At 34.3% G+C, this 21,725-nt stretch overlaps 1 protein-coding gene across 1 annotated transcript in view; it reads left to right on the top strand.

Annotated features, from left to right (window-relative positions):
- Col5a2 (collagen type V alpha 2 chain) overlaps positions 1–10,573 on the top strand; it is a 133,663-nt gene extending 123,090 nt beyond the window's left edge. Inside the window, exons 48-54 of the mRNA XM_005324386.5 lie at positions 570–677; positions 1,002–1,055; positions 2,071–2,178; positions 4,020–4,311; positions 5,759–5,946; positions 7,283–7,522; positions 8,190–10,573. Coding sequence (XP_005324443.1) covers positions 570–677; positions 1,002–1,055; positions 2,071–2,178; positions 4,020–4,311; positions 5,759–5,946; positions 7,283–7,522; positions 8,190–8,336 — 1,137 coding nt within the window. The 3' untranslated portion in view covers positions 8,337–10,573. The remainder of the gene's footprint in view (positions 1–569; positions 678–1,001; positions 1,056–2,070; positions 2,179–4,019; positions 4,312–5,758; positions 5,947–7,282; positions 7,523–8,189) is intronic.
- Positions 10,574–21,725: the final 11,152 nt, after the last annotated feature.

Here is a 21,725-nt window from a genome sequence, read left to right as displayed (position 1 = left end):
ATGGCAAATAAAAAAAAAAGTACTTTGAGGTTTTTTGTTTCAAAGAATCTATTTACAGGGAAATATTTTTACATTATGATATCTGATAAATAAGTGAAATGTAATTTTTTGAAAATCTTTCAAATAGGTTAGATCAAAGTTAAAAATATCTTATTTAAATATAAATTAATTTTTATGCTTAAAAAGGATAACCATTTAAAAACTGAATCTTTAGGAAAGCATAACTGATCACCTACAATTCTTTGGAAATAACAGACAAAAATCCTATGGCTCTTTAGATAAGTAAAGATGTTCATTCTTATAAGATATAGTATTAAAAGTTATGGTAAATGCAGTTGTCAAAAGTAGAATTTTCGGCTGGAGTTGTGGCTCAGAGTTAGAGCACTTGCTTTTGGTACTTGCTTAGCATGTGTGAGGTACTGGGTTCGGTACTCAGCACCACATTAAAAAAATAAAATAAAGGTATCGTGTCAACCTACAACTAAAATATAAATGTTTTTTTAAAAAAGTAAAATTGCAGAAAATTGTAGTATCAAGACATAACATCCATGCCATCACTGTATTTCTAGGGACCTCAAGGACCCCGTGGTGACAAAGGTGATAGTGGAGACCGAGGTGACCGGGGTCAGAAGGGCCACAGAGGCTTCACTGGTCTTCAGGGTCTCCCTGGCCCTCCTGTAAGTTATTCTTTATGTTTATCTGCTGTTAACACAGAAGAATTTTTTAAAATCTCATTTTAATTTCAAAATTACCTATTATACAATATAATTGTCCACATATAAGCTATAATTTTGTAGGGTAGATATGAAACAAAATGTTACTTGCATTTTACTCCTATGGATAGTTGTCTTTAATAGTGACCATCTCCTAGAAACATTGTAGAGATAGATGACTTAGTAGTTGATACTGCTAAAGTCAATGACAACATATTTTAAAACTGACAATGGCATAATGTAAGATCTAAATATTTGAACAACATTTTCAATTTTATTCCTGTTTAGGGTCCAAATGGTGAACAAGGTAGTGCTGGAATCCCTGGTCCATTTGGCCCAAGAGTAAGTAGCAAAAGTAAATAAGTTGCAGGTACAAATAATAACACCTTTGGTGACATAACACAAATGTTTCAGTTTCATTTTCATGATATTAAAACTGGAGTTGGTTCATGTTCTCTGAAGGTGGCATCAATTATATGAGACAAACCAGCCAGCAATTAATCTAAGTAGGAATATCCTCTAATAATATGGACCCACTTTGGAATCTCTGACCTAGGATTTGTAGATATTCATCTACTCATTTCTTGCTTTATGTTAATTTAAATTTCCATTAAGCTTGGACCTACTCATGAAGTGGAGACAAATTTTGAAGCTGGATGTATTTTGTCCTTTAAGTAATTATGATAGTATTATGATAGTTCCTTAGAAATGGTTTGTGTGCAGCTAATTTGGAAGCAAATCATAAAATGAAACCAATATTTGAAGCTTTTAGAAAGTCTACATTCATATTAATGCTTCCTGTAATAAATTATTAATGTAATAATACAGTTGACACAATAATTATTTAGGTGAATAGAAAAAGGAGTCTAGGAAAAAAATTAGAAAAATTAATTAACAATGAATCTTACTATGTCTAAATACATTGTAAATAAATCATGGATAAAATTGAAATAATAGTATAAAATTACTCTGTTTCTACAGGATAAGCACCCCATATTAATTTATATCTAACCCCTCCAACTTTAGTCATTTTCTTATTCTGAATTAATTGAATTCCGAACTAAATTTATTTGAGATTTGATGAAACAATTGTTGCCAATAAAAGTAGATGATTAGTCTATTAAAGACTTTACACTGATCTTTTACAATGCATGGATGAAGGAAAATTCATGTCTGATGAAATTGTAAATGCTGAAAAGTGCCAGAAGGTCATTTATCAGTCATTAAGAAAATGCATCTGAGAAATCATTGTAACAGCTCCATCAGCACAGTAGTTCTTGGATTAGAGAGGGGCATTGTAAAAAAAAAAAAATTTTTTTTCCACAGAATCTAAAATAGAGTCATTGTTTTCTTTCAGGGTCCTCCAGGCCCGGTTGGTCCTTTAGGCAAAGAAGGAAACCCTGGGCCACTTGGGCCAATCGGACCTCCTGGTGTTCGGGGCAGTGTAGGAGAAGCAGGACCAGAGGTAAAGTCATAGGGGTTTACACACAGGAAATGCTGTTGAGAAAAACAGCTTAGATTCCATCAAATAATGTCTGTGCAGCCTGTTGAACAAGAGACTTAAGGGGGCCCTGAAAACAAATTTCAAAGCCACATAAGAACTTGTTTATATAAGTAACTATTTCAAATATTTTAATATAGGTCATTTAGACCATAACCAGGCTTTGATAGAGATAACCAGGCTTTGATTTCATCTGATACTATGAAAGCAAATAGCAAGTTAAGATTATATTTATGTTGCTTTGCTTTAGATTACATATTTTAAGTATCTGTGGGATGTAGTTTGTATGTCATGAAAATGCTGGAAAATGAAGTATATGACTGAGATTTTTCTACATTGCAAATGACATTCAGAGAGAATTTTAATTAAAACCTTTCATTAAAAATTCTTATAGTTTTGGTTTGAGGAATATATATATATATATATATATATATATATATATATATATATATATATATATAGTTGTAGACTGCATTAGCTAATCTTTAGCTTCTCAGACCTTTGGAAAGCATCTTTGGTCTTCTTGTGCAAATGTACTAGTGTGCACATGCGCATGTGTGCATATGAATTTATGCTTCTCTCCAGGTGTTTCTTTAATCTAATTTACCTTCTCCTCCTTATTTTGTCTTTGCTCCTCAATGGTAATGCCATTAAACCAAATATTTACTATTTGTTGTGTGAGTCAAATAGGCTTATGTTTCCTATGGTCAAGAAAAATGTTTCCTACTAATTTCTTTGCGAATAGAAAACAGTTATATAATTAGAATGCATTGGATTTATGTAGCTCTTGGTTGACTTTATTTTGTGGTTCAGTGGTCTTGGTAGACAAAAAAAAAAAAAAAAAAAACCTAAATCTTATTCCCCAAGGTTAGCATAAAGGAATGTATGTACTCATGATGACCTTAGAAAATGTATTTATAAGACTCTTTTGAGAATGAGAGAGCATTGGCACTGGGGCTAACGCAACTTGCCTGATGCCACATAACAAGTGGCAGAGCCATTGTTAGAACTCCAGCCTTCTGATGCCCAGGGTTGTGCTCTATATGTAGTTTGAACGTGTCTCTTCAGGTTTTTGCCTCTTTCTTTCAAGCTGTTGAGTTTGTCCTTAGGAATTGCTGAAGAAAATGAATAGAGAAGAGCTTTGTAGTCCCTGCCACATTTTTGTGCTTATCTTCCTTTTAACCCAATAGTTCTCATTTGACAAAAGTATAGAGAGCTCTTTATGTCTGTAAAAATGCTAGTGAGAACTTTCTTCCATTTTATTAGTACAGAGAATTTTTATGTGCATGACAATTCACACATATAAAAAGACTTCCTTTGCTTTCCTTTGATTAGAAAGTAGGGGAAATTCTCTTGTGGGTGTTTCTTGTGAGTATTTCTTTGATATTGACATGCAGCTTTATAGAACCAGCACCCTATGTCCCTGCAGCCTTTCTTCATCTTCCACCCATAAATGATTTGAAAAAATTTTAGTTGTATCTTACTCAAGGTAATTTTGAAATGATGTATATATTTGCATGTTTTCAATATAAATTATATTGTGTCTTCAAGATAGACATCAAAGCAAATATTTTGTGCTTTAATCTTTATTTATCTCAGATGCTGACTTGCAGATATGTTTCCTGAAAAACATATCCTTGGAAAGCTATTGCTTAGCAGGCCAGCACCATCTACTTACAAAAGGGCATGAGTGACAGATCTCCCAGAACTGTCAAATTGGAGTGTCACATCATATCTTTGTGTACCACACCCACATAAAAATAAAAGCATTACATTAAATGTCTTTCTGATTTCTTTTTAATTAGGGTCCTCCTGGTGAGCCTGGTCCACCAGGCCCTCCAGGTCCCCCTGGCCACCTTACAGCTGCCCTGGGTGATATCATGGGTCACTATGATGAGAGCATGCCAGATCCACTTCCTGAGTTTACTGAAGATCAGGCGGCTCCTGATGACAAAAACAAAACTGACCCAGGGGTCCATGCAACCCTGAAGTCACTCAGTAGTCAGATTGAAACCATGCGCAGCCCTGATGGCTCCAAGAAGCACCCAGCCCGGACCTGTGATGACTTAAAGCTTTGCCATTCCACAAAACAAAGTGGTAAGTGGACAGTGGCCCTTTTGAGCAGAGGGTGTTGTTTCTGTTGATGTTGCTTTCACCTACATTTCAAAATATTTTATTAATTTTCTAATTAGTGATAGACACAGAGAAAAAGAAATACACATGCCACAGAGCTCTTACAGTTTAGTTGTGGAGAAAGTAAATGACATGAAAAATTATAGGGCAAGATGATATGCACTATAATAGAGCATATATTCTATAAATGATCTAATTTCAGAATAGTTCCATTTCCATCCAGAAGTCCTAAAACAGTTAATTTGCAGAGAATAGAAAACATTTCATATCTATGTATCTATATCTTTATCTAACTACACACACACACACACACACACACACACACACACACACACACACACACTACTTGCTGATGCCAAATTAAACATTTATTTACCTGTATGATCTCTCAGAGTTTTAATATGTTACCATATATTGTTGGATTGTTGAGAGTCAACTAAAGTTTTGCTTGAATATTGAATTCCTTTCATGTAGTTTAATGTTCTATGAATCATACTTCTGGAATTTTTTGCAGGCAGGAATAAGTTATAGTAAGATTGGAAGGCTTTTTGGAATTTTGAACTATGAACTATGCTTAAACTTTGCCTTATTCTATTATTTTGATTGTTCTAATAAGATCCAGGGAAGAGAGATCCTAGACCATAGGAATAAGCTGAGAAATATTCAAGAGTTTCAGTTAGCTATGAAATGACATTGACAATGGTGTTAAAAATATCACCTTTCCAGAGTAGCCAATTTTATTATCAAATTATTTATATCCCACCACTCTCCTTTCACTCTATTTAAAACTTGATTTTTCATATATATACAGGCAGATTCATGTACATACACACACATATATGCACAAATACACATTTTTTAATTTATTTGATTATATGTCTAGTATGTAGCACTGTCTTTGGTATGTCCTATTTCAAAAACCTATATATATGAGCAGATTGATTTCAAGAATGGCTGATAAGATGATTCATTACATTCTATTATAATTCAACTCATTTATTTATTTCATTCATAGTTTAAATAATACACATTACATTCCAATTATAATTTTCTTTAAAAACTTTGGCTTTTTGAATTTAATGAGTACACAATAATATAGGCAAAGCCACTTACAATATATCATCTTTTTTTGCTATATTTTCTCTTCTGTAAAATGGAATAACATTTATTTCACATGTATGTTTTGAGCCTTAGGTACACAGTTGGGCAAAGTGCCTTAGAGAAGTGACAAGTATTTGGGAAATCCCCATATATATAACAATTATTTTCTTCTTTAAAGCATGGTCTCTGTTAAAAGAGACTTTCATTGATAATTTCATATTTCTAATTTCTGTGTTAATTATTTTGGAGATTCATAAACATGTTTGAGGGTTTTTTTTTACTTAGCAAATATTTGTCATTTGGAAAATAGGTGAATATTGGATTGATCCCAATCAGGGATCAGCTGAAGATGCAATCAAAGTTTACTGCAATATGGAAACAGGAGAAACATGCATTTCAGCAAATCCATCCAGTATACCTCGTAAAACCTGGTGGGCCAGCAAATCTCCTGACAATAAACCTGTTTGGTATGGTCTAGATATGAATAGAGGATCACAGGTAATTAAATAGTTTATTCAAGATTATATATTTTATCATATTTTTGTGTTTATTTAGAATAATACTATTCAATCTTGACCAGGTTTATTTTAAAGTGACATATTTTCCTTAGTTACAGTTGCAATACCAAGGCATAAACCAAGTTTTATGATGAGTCAGCTTGACGTAAATTTTGAATTATAATTTTGCAATTGATGAAATGTAGAGAAGTAGTTGTTTCTAGGATTATTTACTCTAATTGACACAGCAGTGACAGTGGAATGGACCTGAAGGGATCTTGCCATAGTTGAATGACAGTCTTGAGGAGTCCTGGGTAACTCTTTGCTAGATCTTTTACTGATGTTTGTCCTTATGACCTGATTAAACCTTTTGCAACCTCAGGTTTACCAGCTTATAGTGAGGCTAATAATTCAGATCCCAGAGTGTCCATATGAATATAAGTGTTTAGTATAATATCTAGAATACACTAAGTGATATATAAATATTAGATAATCTTTAATAATGAAGTCATGTTGTCAATTTTATAGTATTATTAAGTCTTAAAGCATATGTGTAATTATATAAATTTGATTAATATTTTCCTGAGTTCCAATCTACCCTCTGCTTTCATGGTTTAGTATTCAAACTTTCACCAGGCCTTGATAATTCCAATTTAATATTTCATCCCAGATCTCCTTATGATGGCCAAACTCTGAAATTTTCCTTCCACTTCTGCTCCTAACCTTTCCCCAGAACTCATGTTCAGGATCAACATGATGCGAGAACCCTGAGTCTAGCAGGATATGCTAGAATCTACCATTATTTAATAAACAAGAAATTTTAAAACTTAAATATAAACAGTTGAAAAGCAATTTAGCTTATATGACGTTATGTAAAAAACTCAAATGGGAGCCCTGAAAAGAAAACTTAAAGTAGAAGATGAATAAAAAAGAGCTTGTGGTCAATTATTTTTTGTCTAGAGGAAAAATTTTAAATTCATATTTCCTTCAAGTTTATGATAATTAGGTAGTAACGATTTTATTCTAATAGCTAATTTCTAATTCTTATTTAATAATAATGACAGTAATGAGTTTTTTTGATAGTTGATCAAAGCAGATTTTAAAATAGCTAATCTTTCTCTAGAAAATTATAATTATTGTTGGTTTCATCACCTCTCATTCAGGGTAGTAAGGACAAAGATTATTACTTGTTAATATGTTGGAAATTTCAGGTCATTTTATACGTATAGCTAGAGAGCCATATTATATAATAATTAAAGATTTGCTAAAATCAATTTATCTATCTGTAACACATTAAGAAATTCTTCAGTATTGAATATAAAAGACTTTGTTTCTAGTTTGCATATGGAGACCACCTGTCACCTAATACAGCCATCACTCAAATGACCTTCCTACGCCTGTTATCAAAAGAAGCTTCCCAGAACATCACTTACCTCTGTAAAAACAGTATAGGATACATGGATGAGCAAGCCAAGAGCCTCAAGAAGGCTGTGGTTCTTAAAGGGGCAAATGATTTAGAAATCAAAGGAGAAGGGAATGTGAGATTCAGATACACAGTTCTTCAAGATACTTGCTCTGTAAGTACTTTTCATCTACACTGATCAAACTTATTTTTTAAAAACATACTATCATAGTACTATAAGTGGGGGCAGTTTTGCCTTGTATATAAGCTCAGCAGCATTTTGTATATAGTTATTCTTTAGGGTCAACTTGAATGGGTATTAACACATGAAGCATGATGGAAGTGTTAATATAAAATAGTAAAAAAAAAAAAAAAAAAAAAAAAAAAGAGCTGGAACCCTAACATTGGATCCAATTCTTTTCAATTCTGTTTGTTTCTTCTGCAAGTCATTTAACTTTCTGAATCTCAGTTCCATGTGTAAAGTTCCTTGATTTTAAAATGTATAGTCAATCACTGATTGTCTCCCACTGGCATAACTAGACATAAAATAAGGAAGACATTATAAGATAAATTATAATTTTATTTGTGACAAACAAAACCAATTACTTTTATAATTTATATTGCTGCTATTTGGGAAGCTGCTAAAGATAAAAGGAAATTTACCTAGAAAGAAGTACTTTCCAGGTGTGCTGGTACCTCACTTGAGGTTACCAGTGCTCTGACATTTAAGTGGTATTCTATAAATAATTGATTTTATGTTATAAAAGTTGCCTGGGGAGGTTTATATCTAACATTCAAAAAAATTGTATCTATTATTAATCCACTGCACCCTTTATTTCTAGAAGCGAAATGGAAATGTGGGCAAGACCATCTTTGAATATAGAACGCAGAATGTGGCACGTTTGCCCATCATAGATCTTGCCCCTGTGGATGTTGGCGGCACAGACCAGGAATTTGGCATTGAAATTGGGCCAGTCTGTTTCATGTAACACAAGCCCAGACAGTGACAGTGAGCATCACCATCAATGATGACTACCCCGTTCACAAGAACTTTGACTGTTTGAAGTTGATCCTGAGACTCTTGAAGATATGGCTGATCATGCATCAGCACTGTATATATGGTCTTAAGTGCCTGGCCTCCTTATCCTTCAAAATATTTATTTTACTTACAATCATCAAGTTTTAATTGATTTAAAATAATTTTCAATACAAGTTTAGAATCATGATGACCAATGACAATGATCACCTTTTAAAAAAAGTAAACTCATTAAATAAATAAATATCTGTTTTCTTCAATTTATTTCAATGTAATAAAAGGTTGCTTAGTATTTATGAGGAAATTTTTCTTGGCAGGTAGCTTAAAGAGTGGGGTATATAAAACTACAACACATGTTTATTTTGCTTGGCTGCAGTTTGAAAAATAGAAATTAGTTCCCTTTTGGGATCCCTTATTCCCAGATCATCAAGAAAAAAAGAATCAAGATGTTTAATCTTTGGTTGAAACCCACATGTGTGTCTTGATGTACTATTACTAGTGTTAAAAGAGAAGCTTAAAAAAATACAAGTTTATCACTGTATTAAATGGAATCTTTAAATAACATATTCAGTGCAATTTTAGGAGAAAAATTAAATTTCTCTCATTTCTCAAATTTTTGCAAAATATGACACATGTAGACTCATTTCTCATTCAATTTTAAAAGTACCTTTCCCTTTTGGTGCAATTTATCAATACTGACAGAAATTACACAGATATACTACTTAATACATTTCCTTCTTCTTATTTAAGAAGACACTAAATGTGAAATAACTACACATACAACTTCATAAATACATTTCCAGGACCCAAGATTGAGGCTCCTCCACATAAATATAATTTCATCTTCCTGAAGCAAATAATGAAGAAAAAGATATAAAAACCCAGAGTTATGGAGCTGACTCTAATCAAATGTGATGATTAGAATTAAACTATTTGAAATTTGAACTTTCATAGGAAAAAAGATCCAACATTTCTTAGCATGAGCTACCTCATCTCTAGAAGCTGGGATGGACTTAGTATTCTTGTTCATATTTTAGATACCAAAAGGTGCTATGCTTCTGTTATTATTCCAAGACTGGAGATAGGCAGGGCTAAAAAAATTATTATTATTATTTTTTCTTTTAATGATGGTGCTAAAATTCTTTCTATAAAATTCTTTAAAAATCAACATTGTTTCATCAATGCCATTTGTGAAAATGTATCTGTTAGACTTCCCATTTCAGAAAGAAAGAGCATTGTTCTAATGCCTTTTCACTGTTCCTCTGTCATACTGTATCTGGAATGCTTTGTAACATTTGCATGTTTCTTAGACCAGGACATGTAGGTCCCTTGTTTTTCCTTAATTGCATTTGTTGGCTCCATTTTTATTTTATTATTTAAAAATAAGTAGCCAGAGTCATCCAAAGGATAAGCCATGCACACAACTGTGGTCATGTATCTCTGCAAAGCATCAAATTAAATGTACGCTTTCATCATGTCAGTCATTTTTTTGTTTTTTGGAATTCCTTTAAACATAGTAGATTGATATAATTTCCAATAGTAAATAATAAGAATAAGAATAAGGTGTTGTGGTATTCTGCATTTTCTGTTTGTTTGAAAGATACAACAAATATCTTCCATCATGTATGTACCTGCTTATAAATGAAAATCTATCTGTAACATTATCCACAAGGCAACAGGGCACTAATCATCAATGTTTAGTCCTTATAAAATGCCAGGATAGTGTTAGGTAAAAGACAGGGTATGGGGAAAGGAGAGAAAGAAAAGGTGGAAGTTAGGGTAATGCCTCATGCCTGCAGCCCACCTAACACTCCCTTAAAAAGGGAAGCTGGTCAACCACAAGGAGAATTCAAGAACCTAAAGAGAAAGTCCCCTATCTTGGGAGGGACTGACCTAAAGTTAAGTTGGTACTAGTTAGCATATCATTAGCTTTGTGGCTTGCTCCCCACTGTGCATTTGCAGGTAGGTGGGGGAAAGAAACCATGGACTGGCAGTAGAGAAGAAATTTTGTCAAAATCAGTTGTCAATCAAGGTACTAATCAAACCCAGGTCCACCCAGGGAAAAGCACAGCCCAATAAAAGCCAGCTTCACTATGTAGACAGGGTCTTGAGGTACACTTCTCAGTTCAGCCCATTCTGTTCTCTCAGCGTGTTCTTTTGCTTTTAATAAACCTTTGTTTTGCTTGCCAACCTCTTGGGTCTCACTCAATTCTTTGTTCAGGACAAAAACCTAAATTTAGCAGGATCCCCTGGGGACACCTGCTTGGGCATCGGTAACAGTAGCACTATTGATTAAAAAAGGAAAGATGCATTTTGCATGGCTGAATGGACTGCTAATAAAACAAGTCTCGATGTGTATCATACAGAAATTTAACCTAAATGTTTTCAGTTTTATTTTTAGTATTTATTTCACAACATATTTTTTTTCCAAGTTGTTTAGTATTTGATCTCTGTATCTTGAATGTGGATATTTATATAGCTGAAAAAATTTGAAAGTTTTGTTGAATTTCTTGTAGGTAAAAGCTTCACAGGTTGCACAAGTTCAGGTAGGTGAGCCAGAAATATGTGGTGATTCTATTTAGTGAAACACTGATAGTTCTCAACTACGGAAATATCCATTCTTATTTGAAGCTCAGGAATCTTACAAATAAAAGGCTGTCCATACTCTTCTAAAGCCTTCAGATTTCTTGCCTATTTTGTAGATCTCTTGGTCCGGTTAGACTATTGGACTCCTTCATGTCCTGTAGGCACCTCAAACACTACACAATCAAAAGTGAAATGCTTTACATTTGAGTAGAAGGTGGTATTAATTACTTGTTGATTTATTAAAATACAAATAAAAATGAACAGAAAGGAAGAAAACACAAAGGAAAGATGAACACAAACAATGCTGAAAAAGTCTCAAACTCATAACACAAAGTTTGATAAATTCTGGACAGGTTTAAGGTGATTTGTTTCAAATTGAAAAGATATTCAAGGAAGCTTTATCAAGTATCCCTCCTCAAGAAAATGCTTTTATACGTCCAAAAACAAGTGCAAAATGTCTGGCAACAAAACAATGATTGGAAATATCACACTCAGAGTCCCTATCCTACCACAAATAAGAACACCTCAGGACAACTATTTATTTTTTTAATGTGAGATTATGAAAATTTCAGGGGAGACCAAAAATAACTCCCTTAAAAGTTAATTTTGGGCTGAGATCTAACAGTGGCAAACCAAGTAGTGAATCAGCAACACTAATCCCCAAACCTATAGCACAGGGGACACGCCTTGAAATGGACAGCTCATTCAAAAGCAACTTTTAATTTTAGCCTTTGTTAATGCATCATTTCGTTCAGTTATGTTAATGTTGGTATTTTCTTAGAGGTCAGTCTTTTTTTTTTTAATTTTCATACTCTATATTCTCTCTTCACTATGCTAACCTATGCCCATGACTTTAATTACTATATATATATCAAAAGCTCTAACTGTGTATATTTAGCACAAACATCCCTGTGGAGCTTAAGAATGCACATTTAAGTGTTGAACTCACCATCTTCATTTGGGTTTTAGAGGTATGTAACTGTATATATCCAAACCAAATTAGTGATATTTCTACCTTAAAGAAGTATTTTGTTCAGTGTTTTCTCTCTCAGGCAACAGCTTCTTCATCCACCATTTAGGAGGGCTAAGGACCTGTGAGTCATCCTTATTGCCTTTCTTTCTCACTGATCAAGCAATAGTCATGGTATTACCAAGTATTTTCAATATTACTCCAAAATTTTTTGTAATGCCGTATCCCTCTCTTCATTTCCATCGCCACTATCCTGCTCCACATATTTATTATCTCTTGCCTGGACTCTTTTATTAGCTTTCCAACAGATTTCCAGATACCCACTGTGCCCTCTTCTGATCCACTCTTCCCATGATAGATGGAATGACCAATTTGAAATATAAATCTTTATGTGTGACTTGTTACTCTCCCCATCCACCAACACAATGCACACACATGAACATACACACTTATCTTAAAAAAGCTTCAATGGCAACAACATTCTAAATGGAGAAAAATTGAAAACATTCTGTCTAAAATCTGGAACAAGACAAGGATGCCCTCTTTTACCACTTCTATTCAACATAGTTCTTGAAACTCTAGCCATAGCAATTAGAAGAAAGAAATTAAAGGAATACAAGTAGAAAAAGAAGAACTCAAACTATCCCTATGTGCTGATGACATGATTCTACATTTAGAAGATCCAAAAAACTCCAACAGAAAATTTCTGGAACTCATAAATTCAGCAAAGTAGCATGAAATAAAATTAACACCCATAAATCAATTGTGTTCCTATATATCAGTATTAAAGCAACTGAAACAGAAATTAGGAAAATTATCCAATTCACAATATCCTAAAAAAAAATATTTGGGAATTTATCTAACAAAAGATGTGAAAGACCTCTACAGAGAAAAGTACAGAACACTAAGGAAAGAAATTGAAGAAGAAGTTAGAAGATGGCAAGGTCTACCATGTTCTTGGATAGGCAGAATTAATATTGTCAAAATGGCCACATTACCAAAAGCACTATACATTTTTAATGCAATTTCTATTAAAATTTCAATGATGTTTATAGAAATAGAAAAAGCAGTCATGAAATTCATTTGGAAAAACAAGAGGCCCATAATAACCAAAGGAGTCTTTATCAAGAAATGTGAAGCAGAAGGCATCACAATATCAATCCTTAGATCATACTACAGAGCTATAGTAACAAAAACATCATGGTATTACCAAAAAAAAAAAAAAAAAGAACAGACAAGAAAACCAACATTACAGAGGGAAGACACAGAGAAAGACCCACATAATTACAGTTATTTCATACTAGACAAAGGCACCAAAAACATACTTAGGAGAAAAGATAGCCTCTTCAACAAATGGTGCTAGGAAAACTAGCACCCTGTATAGCAAAATGAAATTAAACTTCTTTCTCTCACCCTACACAAAACTCAACTCAGAGTGGATCAAAGAACTAGGCATTAGACCACAGACCTTGTGCCTACTAGAAAAAAAAGTAGGCCTAAGTCTCCACCATGTTGGCTTAGGAATAGAATTCCTCAACAAGACTCCTAATGCATGAGAAGTAAAATCAAGAATTAATAAAAGGGATGGTATCAAACTTAAAAACTTTTTTACAGCAAAGAAAACAATCAAGAACATGAAGAGAGAGAGAGCCTACAGAATGGGAGAAAATCTTGGCCACCTTCCTCTCAGATACAGCATCAATCTCCAGGGTATATAAAGAACTCAAAAAACAACACCAAAGAACAAATAAACCAATCAATAAATGGGCAAAGGAACTGAATAGGCATTTCACAGAATAAGAGATACAAATGTTCAACAAATATATGGGAAATGTTCAGGATCTCTAGCGATTAGAGAAATGCAAATTGAAACTACACAGAGATTCCATCTCACTCCAGTCAGAAGGGCAATTATCAAGAATACAAGTAACAATAAATGCTGGCGAGTATGTGGTGGGGGGGAAGGAATACTCATACATTGCTGGTGGGACTGCAAATTGTTGCAACCACTCTGGAAAGCAGTATGGAGAGTCCTCAGAAAACTTGGAATAGAGCCACAATTTGCCCCAGTTATCTCACTATTTTGCACATAATCAAAGGACTTAAAATCAGCATGCTATAGTGACACAACCACATCAATGTTTATGGTAGCTCAATTCACAATAGCTAAACTATGGAACCAACCCAGGTACTTGTCAACAGATGAATGGATAAAGAAAGTAGGGTACATATTCATGGAAATCTTCTCAGCCATAAAGAGAAATGAAATTATGGTATTTGCCAGTAAATGGAGTAAAGTAAGCCAATCCCCCAAAACCAAAGGCTGAACGTTCTCTCTAATATGTGGATGCTAACTAACAATAAGTATAAAAATATCAAGTAGTTTAATAATCTTGGAGTGGAATAACAACAAATATTTAATATTAAAATGAAATGCAGAAATACCAGATTCCAAATACAGGTGGTTTTTTTGTTTTGTTTTGTTTTGTTTTTTGATACTGGGGATTGAACTCAGGGGCACTTGACCACTGAGCCACATCCCCAGCCCTATTTTTTACTTTATTTAGAGACAGGGTCTCACTGAATTGCTTAGCACCTTGCCATTGCTGAGGCTGGCTTTGAACTCATGATCCTCCTGTTTGAGCCTCCCGAGCAGCTGGGATTACAGGTGTATGCCACTGCACCCAGCTCCCAAAATACCTTTAAATCTGTTGTAAAACTCTCAACAAGTATGCATAAAGCATATTGAAATAGGCAAACTTTTTGTAACATAGATGACAGAAAATTCTAAATATAGTTTACTTGCAGAGAAAACAGGAAAAAATGTAGAAAATTCTGTATAAGTTCTATATAAGTGATTCACAAAAGCCATAATATAAAGGTCAATTAAACTGTAAAATGTATTCAATATCATGAGAAATAAAAAAATCAAGAGAAACCATAAGATATAAAATTAAATTTTCAGAATTTGATAAACACAAACATGACTAATAAAATTAGGTATAAAAGAAGATGCAACAAAACATTCATCAACATTTTTGTCTGTTTCTTCCACTGAATCATGGAAAGTATAAAATCATCTTCTCAAATTGTTTTTCCAGAGATTTGATAAATGTACGAAGGCCCTGGGGCTGGAAGCCAGTAGGGAGTAGGAGAAAGAGCAGTAGATAATAGTGGCCTCATGGCTATCAATTTTACCTGTAACTTCAAATAACTTAAATAATAACTTGTAAAAATTATGTGTACATAGACATGAATGTTTAAAATAGAGTAGAACTTAAAATTCACATGACAAAAGCAATTACTACAATGACAGAAAATTGATTTAGACTCCAGCCTGGGAAGAAGTTGTGGATATACATTTTCCATGTGAATTTCATGGCAGATATTGGTGTGTTTGCCATAGAATGTGAAACTATTACCGAGCTGATGCTATGGGATAAATATACTTAAATCATCCAACATACCAGCTGAACTGAATAAATAAGTGATGTAACTGATATTAATAGGAAATGTACAGGGGAAGCATAGGTACCCAAAATAGGCTGGTATTTGGAGAAGAGAGAAAGCAAAGAAGTCTACTTGAATGATGCTTTTTCTTAATGCATCCTGATGGATAAAGATGGATTCTTCAAAAATAAAGTATGCCAGACATGAAAAATAAATAAAGGCATGGAGTTCTTCAGAGTCTTGACTTGCAAGGGGAGGCCCCTCGTGGGCTGAGTAGGCAGTTGATTGCATGCAAAGGATTGGTGAGAGACACAAAAATGGAAGAGTTAACATAAAGAAACTTGTGAATAAAGCTACACATACTGGAAATTATTCTGGAGATGGTTGTAGGAAACTGTGATTCTCAATTTAGAGTATAATCATATCCTGTAGAGGGCCCTCGGAAAGGGTGAGAGGGTGTTTGTAACTGTCATTGGGGAATATTTTACACATTTCATGGATGGGCCAAGGATGATGAATATGTTGCCTGCAGGCCAATACCTTAAAACAAAATCCAAAGTGCTCACACACACACACACACACACACACACACACACACACACACACACACACACACACGGGCGGGAGGGGAGGTGGGGAAGGAAAGAAAGAAAAAAGAATCAACAGCAGAATATTCACTGAAAGATACTGAATTGTTTTAAGCAAGTAAGACACATTGTGATTTGCATGTTAGAAAGATCACCTTGACAGAAATACTCAGGAAGAAATTTTAATTTGAATGAGAATGAAAGCAAAGAGATTCATTAGAACAATGTTAGAGAAAAAGAAGCAGAGAATGAAAAGTCGATGTCACTGCAGACTGAGAAAGAGCTGCATTGGGGGGATAACAGAATAAAAAAATAAAAAAATCTGATGAAAGAGGGAGGAGTCAAGGAAGCAGGGATTTTAGAATAATTCACGTTTCTAGTTTAGGTAGCTGGAGGAAGGTGATGGAATTTACTGAGAGAGAATGGATAAGGAGGTGGAGGATGTACATGCCGTGTTTGTTGGAGTATCCACTAAGGGATTGGTCAGGGTTATACTTAAAGACCTGGGTGCCATCCCATGGGGTAGTTGTCAACGTTTTTTATGTGGATAGGAAACTCATGGTGTTTGTAAAAGGAGATGAAACATTATCATTTAGTCATAGAATCCTGAATCTTGGTAGTTAAAGGTAACTGGGAACTTTGAAAAAGAAAGTTTAAAGTCACTTCTGAGGCTATCGTGTATCTTTTATTCTCATTTTCACAGTTTCATGATTAAATTCAAGAAAATAGAGTTGAGGATAAAAGTTCTGGTTGAAAATGGAACTAGACAAAAACAGTAACGAGGCTGTTATAATAGGGAATCCTAGAGATGAAATTGTGCTAATTTAGCACAATCCTACATAATTTATGCTTGCAATTCCCTGCTGGGTTTTATTTTGAAGCTATAACCCCAAACCTCAAATGACATCTAATTCTCATTAATATTTTATGTGATTTTCTTACAAATTACACAACTCTGAAGATAGTATTTATGGTTTTCAGAGAACACAATTCATCACAATTTAAGGGGTACATACCAAACACATAAGCATACAAACAATTATGGTTTAATGTCATTAATATTGCAAGGAATTGGTCTCCATCCACATAATGTAAGATAAAAACTGGAGATTGAAATGGTAATAAATAGAGGGAAGTAGAACTGTGATGGTAATGTGAACAATTTTCCCAGTCCTTCCTCAGTTGAAACTGTTAGGAGATAGATCTTATAATGAAAGGCAGCTGGAGATACAGAATGATCCCAAACGTTAGTCAATTTAATGAGAAAAATGCAACATAAATTGAAAACATCTGTAGTCAGAAGTTGAGCCTTAAAGATTCAAGAGGATGTTGACGTTCAAGCCCCTCCCTGAGACATCTGACCTGTTTCTTTGCACATTGCTGTTTTGAGGGCTCTTAGAGACTGTGACTGCCTATTTTATTTTATTTTTGTTTTTTTTTATTTTTTTTAATTTTTTATTTTTTTTTCATTTTTTTATTGATTGTTCAAAACATTACAGAGCTCATGATATATCATCTTTCATACATTTGACTCAATTGGGTTTTGAACTCCCCAAATACATATTGCAGACTCACTTCTGTTACATACTCACATTTTTACATAATGGCATATTAGTGACTGTTGGATTCTGGTACCTTTCCTATCCCCTACTATCCCCCCTCCCCTCCCCTCCCCTCCCATCTTCCCTCTCTACCTCCTCTGCTGTTGTTCAATTCTCTCCCTTTTTCCCCCTCCCCCTTGCCCCTCATAACCTCTTATAATTTTGTGTATCACTGAAGGTCTCCTACCATTTCCATATGCTTTCCCTTCTCTCTCCCTTTCTCTCCCCCCATTAAATTGTGTTTTTGCTGACTCCACCAAGCATAGTTTCCAGGAGGGTTCAATTCAAGACAAAATTTGAAAATCAGGCCCAAATCATTTTTGTTAATCCCATTAATGATGCCCTCCTCTACAGTTCCTTGCTGGCCTCACAGCCCTTGTTGGCCCTGAAAATTAAATCCGCCTTTTCTTAATCCATTCAACACTCCAGGCTCTCAAATCAAACTCTTGATGAAGCTTTCACCACATCCTCCTTTCCACCATGTACACACCATGCTGTCCTTTTCCCCTTTCCTTTGAAAGTTTTGCTCCCTAATGATTTCGTTTTGGAGCCAGATGATTTCATCGGCCATCTGTAGAAGGATGATTTCCAAATCTATTTAGCCGCCCCTGACCTAGTATTCTCTAATCAGTCACATATTTTATCATGTTCAGCCACCCTTCCAAATGAATCACTGTCGGGTCCAACTGCCACGTAGGAAGCTGTGAGAAATACTGGAGTTGTGTAACTTGTCCACTTAGTTCTTATTCAAAGGAAACATCTCTTGCATGATTTTTGAAGTCCTTCTTCTGCTGTCCCCATTTTCCCTCTTTAACCTAATTTCCCAGCACAATTTTCTACAGGGTGACTCTTCAGTCAAGTCCTTAAAGTAAATGTCCTTTACTACATTTTAACGTTTACTACTTGTTAAGGTTAAGGTTCTTTAGTTTCATCTTCTCTAAAGTGTAGATTCATGCTTCTTTCTTCCATAGTAACTATCTGCTATGTTTTGAATATGCTTTGTCTCCTTCAAAACTCATGTTAAATCCCTATTAGGAGATGTTAAGAAGTGGGACCAGGTGGGATCTTTAAGAGGGAAAAGGTCTGAGACCTCCCCTATCCCCCTATCCATGTGATTAATAGATTAATGTGTTTTTGTTTGTTTGTTTGTTTTGTTTTTTGAGAGTGGATCTGCTATATAAACCAGTTTGGCTAAGTTTCTGTCTTGTTCCTGTCTAACACAATGTGACACTAACAGTGTCAAAAACACAGTGTCACATTGTGTTTTTGCATCCATCTGATGCATCCCCTTGACCTTGAATCAGAACTGTGAGTGAAAGGAAACCTCTGTTCTTTATAACCTACACAGTCTGTATTATTAGCAACAGAAAACATAGACAGTATCTCTTCATTGCCTGTAAATCTGATTATGGCTCCCATATTTTCCTTGACTTTGTGCTCACCTTAAACAACACACAGCCTTCTGGTTGATATTCAAAATCTTTAAAATCTTTACATGACTCTACATTGAGAAGCAGATGGAATAAAATTTAATCATTTTGCCATTTTAAGCTCTCTGGTCTATACCCTATTTCTGGCCTTATTGCTCATAATACCATCCCACGAAACCTATACTCTCTCTGAAACTGGGATTATTGCCAAATATAACTTTCAACTCTGCACCCCTTTCCTTAGAGTATTTTCTGGGGTATTTGTTTCCCTCTCTAAACAAAAGCATTCTATCACTTAAAGTCTGCCTTACGCACCATCTCCTGCATGGGTTTTTCTTGAGGGCCTCCAAGTAGATGTGACTGTTTCTTCCTTGTGCCTTTATAAACCATTCCATCTTTCTAATATAACACATATTGAATCTTGTGACATACAGTGTATATGTCATCATATTTTGCTGTATTTCATGCTTTCACATTCTCCTTTAATCTTCTTGTGTATTTTTTATAAACCTTGCCCTTAGCAATTACTCAATAATGTTGCTGAATTGAATGAATTTGGGTAACCTGAATTCTTCATTGTCCCATGGACATAGAAATCATGGCTGCTTCTATTTCCCCTCATTTTTTGTGTGTGTCTTATTCTGAAATGGCCTTCCTTTTCCTACCATTTAACTAAATAATACTCCTATTTTATCATAAGTTTTATCTTCTTAAATAACTGTCCAAACAATATAATTATTACTGAGCAATAATCCCTTTTCTGTTCCACCATCTTTATCTCTTATGGTTAGCCCAGCACAATGAAGCACTTAATTGTATACTGTGAATATTTTTGTGCCATTTCATATGGGTTCAACTTACCTATTCTAGACAACACATTTGTAAAGGAAAGTGACTATGTGGCATATTTTTCTCTAGTGTTTAGCAGAGTACTGAACATGGAATAACATATAGTAGATAGTATGGTATTCTCCCTACATTCCCTCTTCGAAGCCTAAAGTATTCATCTACCTTTTTTTTTCTTTTTTCTTTCTTTTTTTCTTTTTTTTTTTTTTTTACTTATAAAAATCTCCTCCTGAGATTGGCTTTTTGGAATTCAAAGTTCATTCTGGAATCTGACTCTAGTTATAAATCTGGAGACAATAAGCAGTGCTGGGAATGAGACATGAAGAGAATTAGTCCTTTCTTATGAACATCTTGCATTTTAAAAATAGCAGAAATATTACCAGGCAGGGACAAGACCCTATTTTATAGGGGTCTTGTAGTTAAAGACACTTAATGTGAAACAGAAATGTTTCAAAACAATTCTTCCATAAGCCTTATTCAAACTTCAAGGGTCCTGCCACTTCCCAGACATGGAGCAATCATCAACTAGAGAATTAAAAAATTTAGATTTATGTTGAAGTTTGGTGATCTGCAGAGTAAAGATTTATATTTGGCCTTCTTTTTATTAGTGCAACTCTTGGGCAAGGAGATGAAACTTTTAAACAATATTTATGTTTTTATTTAAGCACAGAGAAAGGGCAGAGATTTCCTTTTGTGCCTTAAGCCAAGAAGTTAAGGATTTGAACTTGTCATTTTCTTTCTTTATATTACTGAGTAAAAACAGCCATACTCATATGCAGTCCTGCAGTTTCTCATAAAATCAAATGTACCATTGTGTAGTGGAGACCCTCGTCTCCTTGAGACTTGACTTTAAAGTGCAAAAGACTTTGTGTGATCATAGAGGATTAACCCTCTTTCTATGGACTTCAAAATTCCCTCTCCTGGATATGAGCTAAATTTTTCTACTTTTACCCAAACAAATACAAATAGTCAATCCTGAAATATTTTCATTTTCTTGCATTTCTACTGTCTGCTGTCTCTGCAGTTACCAATTGCTGACCTCGACTTGATTCTTAGCTATAAACATCCTAAACCAACTTTAACTGACTTATATTGAAATGCAATTAATGCATTTTATTCAGGGCAATTCAAACAAAGGTATAGAATCCAAAATTATAAAATAAACAGAAATGAAGTGAATGCTTGTTTTCAAGGGAAACTTCAAAATAATACTCCAGAAGCACCTGGTATTTCTGGAATAAACACTGGATAGTGGATGTCATTTCTGGCATTATTGCTCAAACTATGTTTGAAATCTGACTTTTACTGCCTCAATTACAGCTGTGACAACCACCAAAATGTCTTTTTCTATTCTTCATACTTTTTGTGTTACTACAATGGTAGATGGAATGGTGTCTCCCTAAGTAAATTCATCTACGAATTCCTAGAACCTGTGACTAGTTTTCATTGCATGAGCCAGAAAGGAATTAAAGTTGCTCGTTCGAATCAAGACTGCCATAAGGTGACCCTGAAATATGACAATTATCCTGGTTTATCTAATTGGGCTCCACATTATCATAAAAGTTCTTATATGTAAGAGGAAGGCACAAGAGTCAATATCAGAATGATGTGATGTGGGCAAGACTTGGCTAAATATTGCTAGCTTTGAACATGAAAGTGGATCACAAACCATAGAATCTGTGAAGCTTCTACAAGCTGGGAGAGGAAAAAAAACATAGTTTCTCCCTAGAGTCTCTCAAAAGGTACATAGCCTTGCTGGACACTTCTATTTTAGACAAGACCTAGTTTAGATTTTTGCAAAGTAAAATATTTAGACTCCAGAAATGTGAAAAAAAAATTATATGGAGTAGAAAGTCACCAACTTTGTGGCAA

Source organism: Ictidomys tridecemlineatus, chromosome 7 (assembly GCF_052094955.1).
Source record: "Ictidomys tridecemlineatus isolate mIctTri1 chromosome 7, mIctTri1.hap1, whole genome shotgun sequence".
In the NCBI taxonomy this organism is placed as follows: Eukaryota; Metazoa; Chordata; class Mammalia; order Rodentia; family Sciuridae; genus Ictidomys; species Ictidomys tridecemlineatus.
The sequence above is the reverse complement of the archived record's forward strand: the minus strand, read 5'-3'. Positions and strand labels throughout refer to the sequence as shown.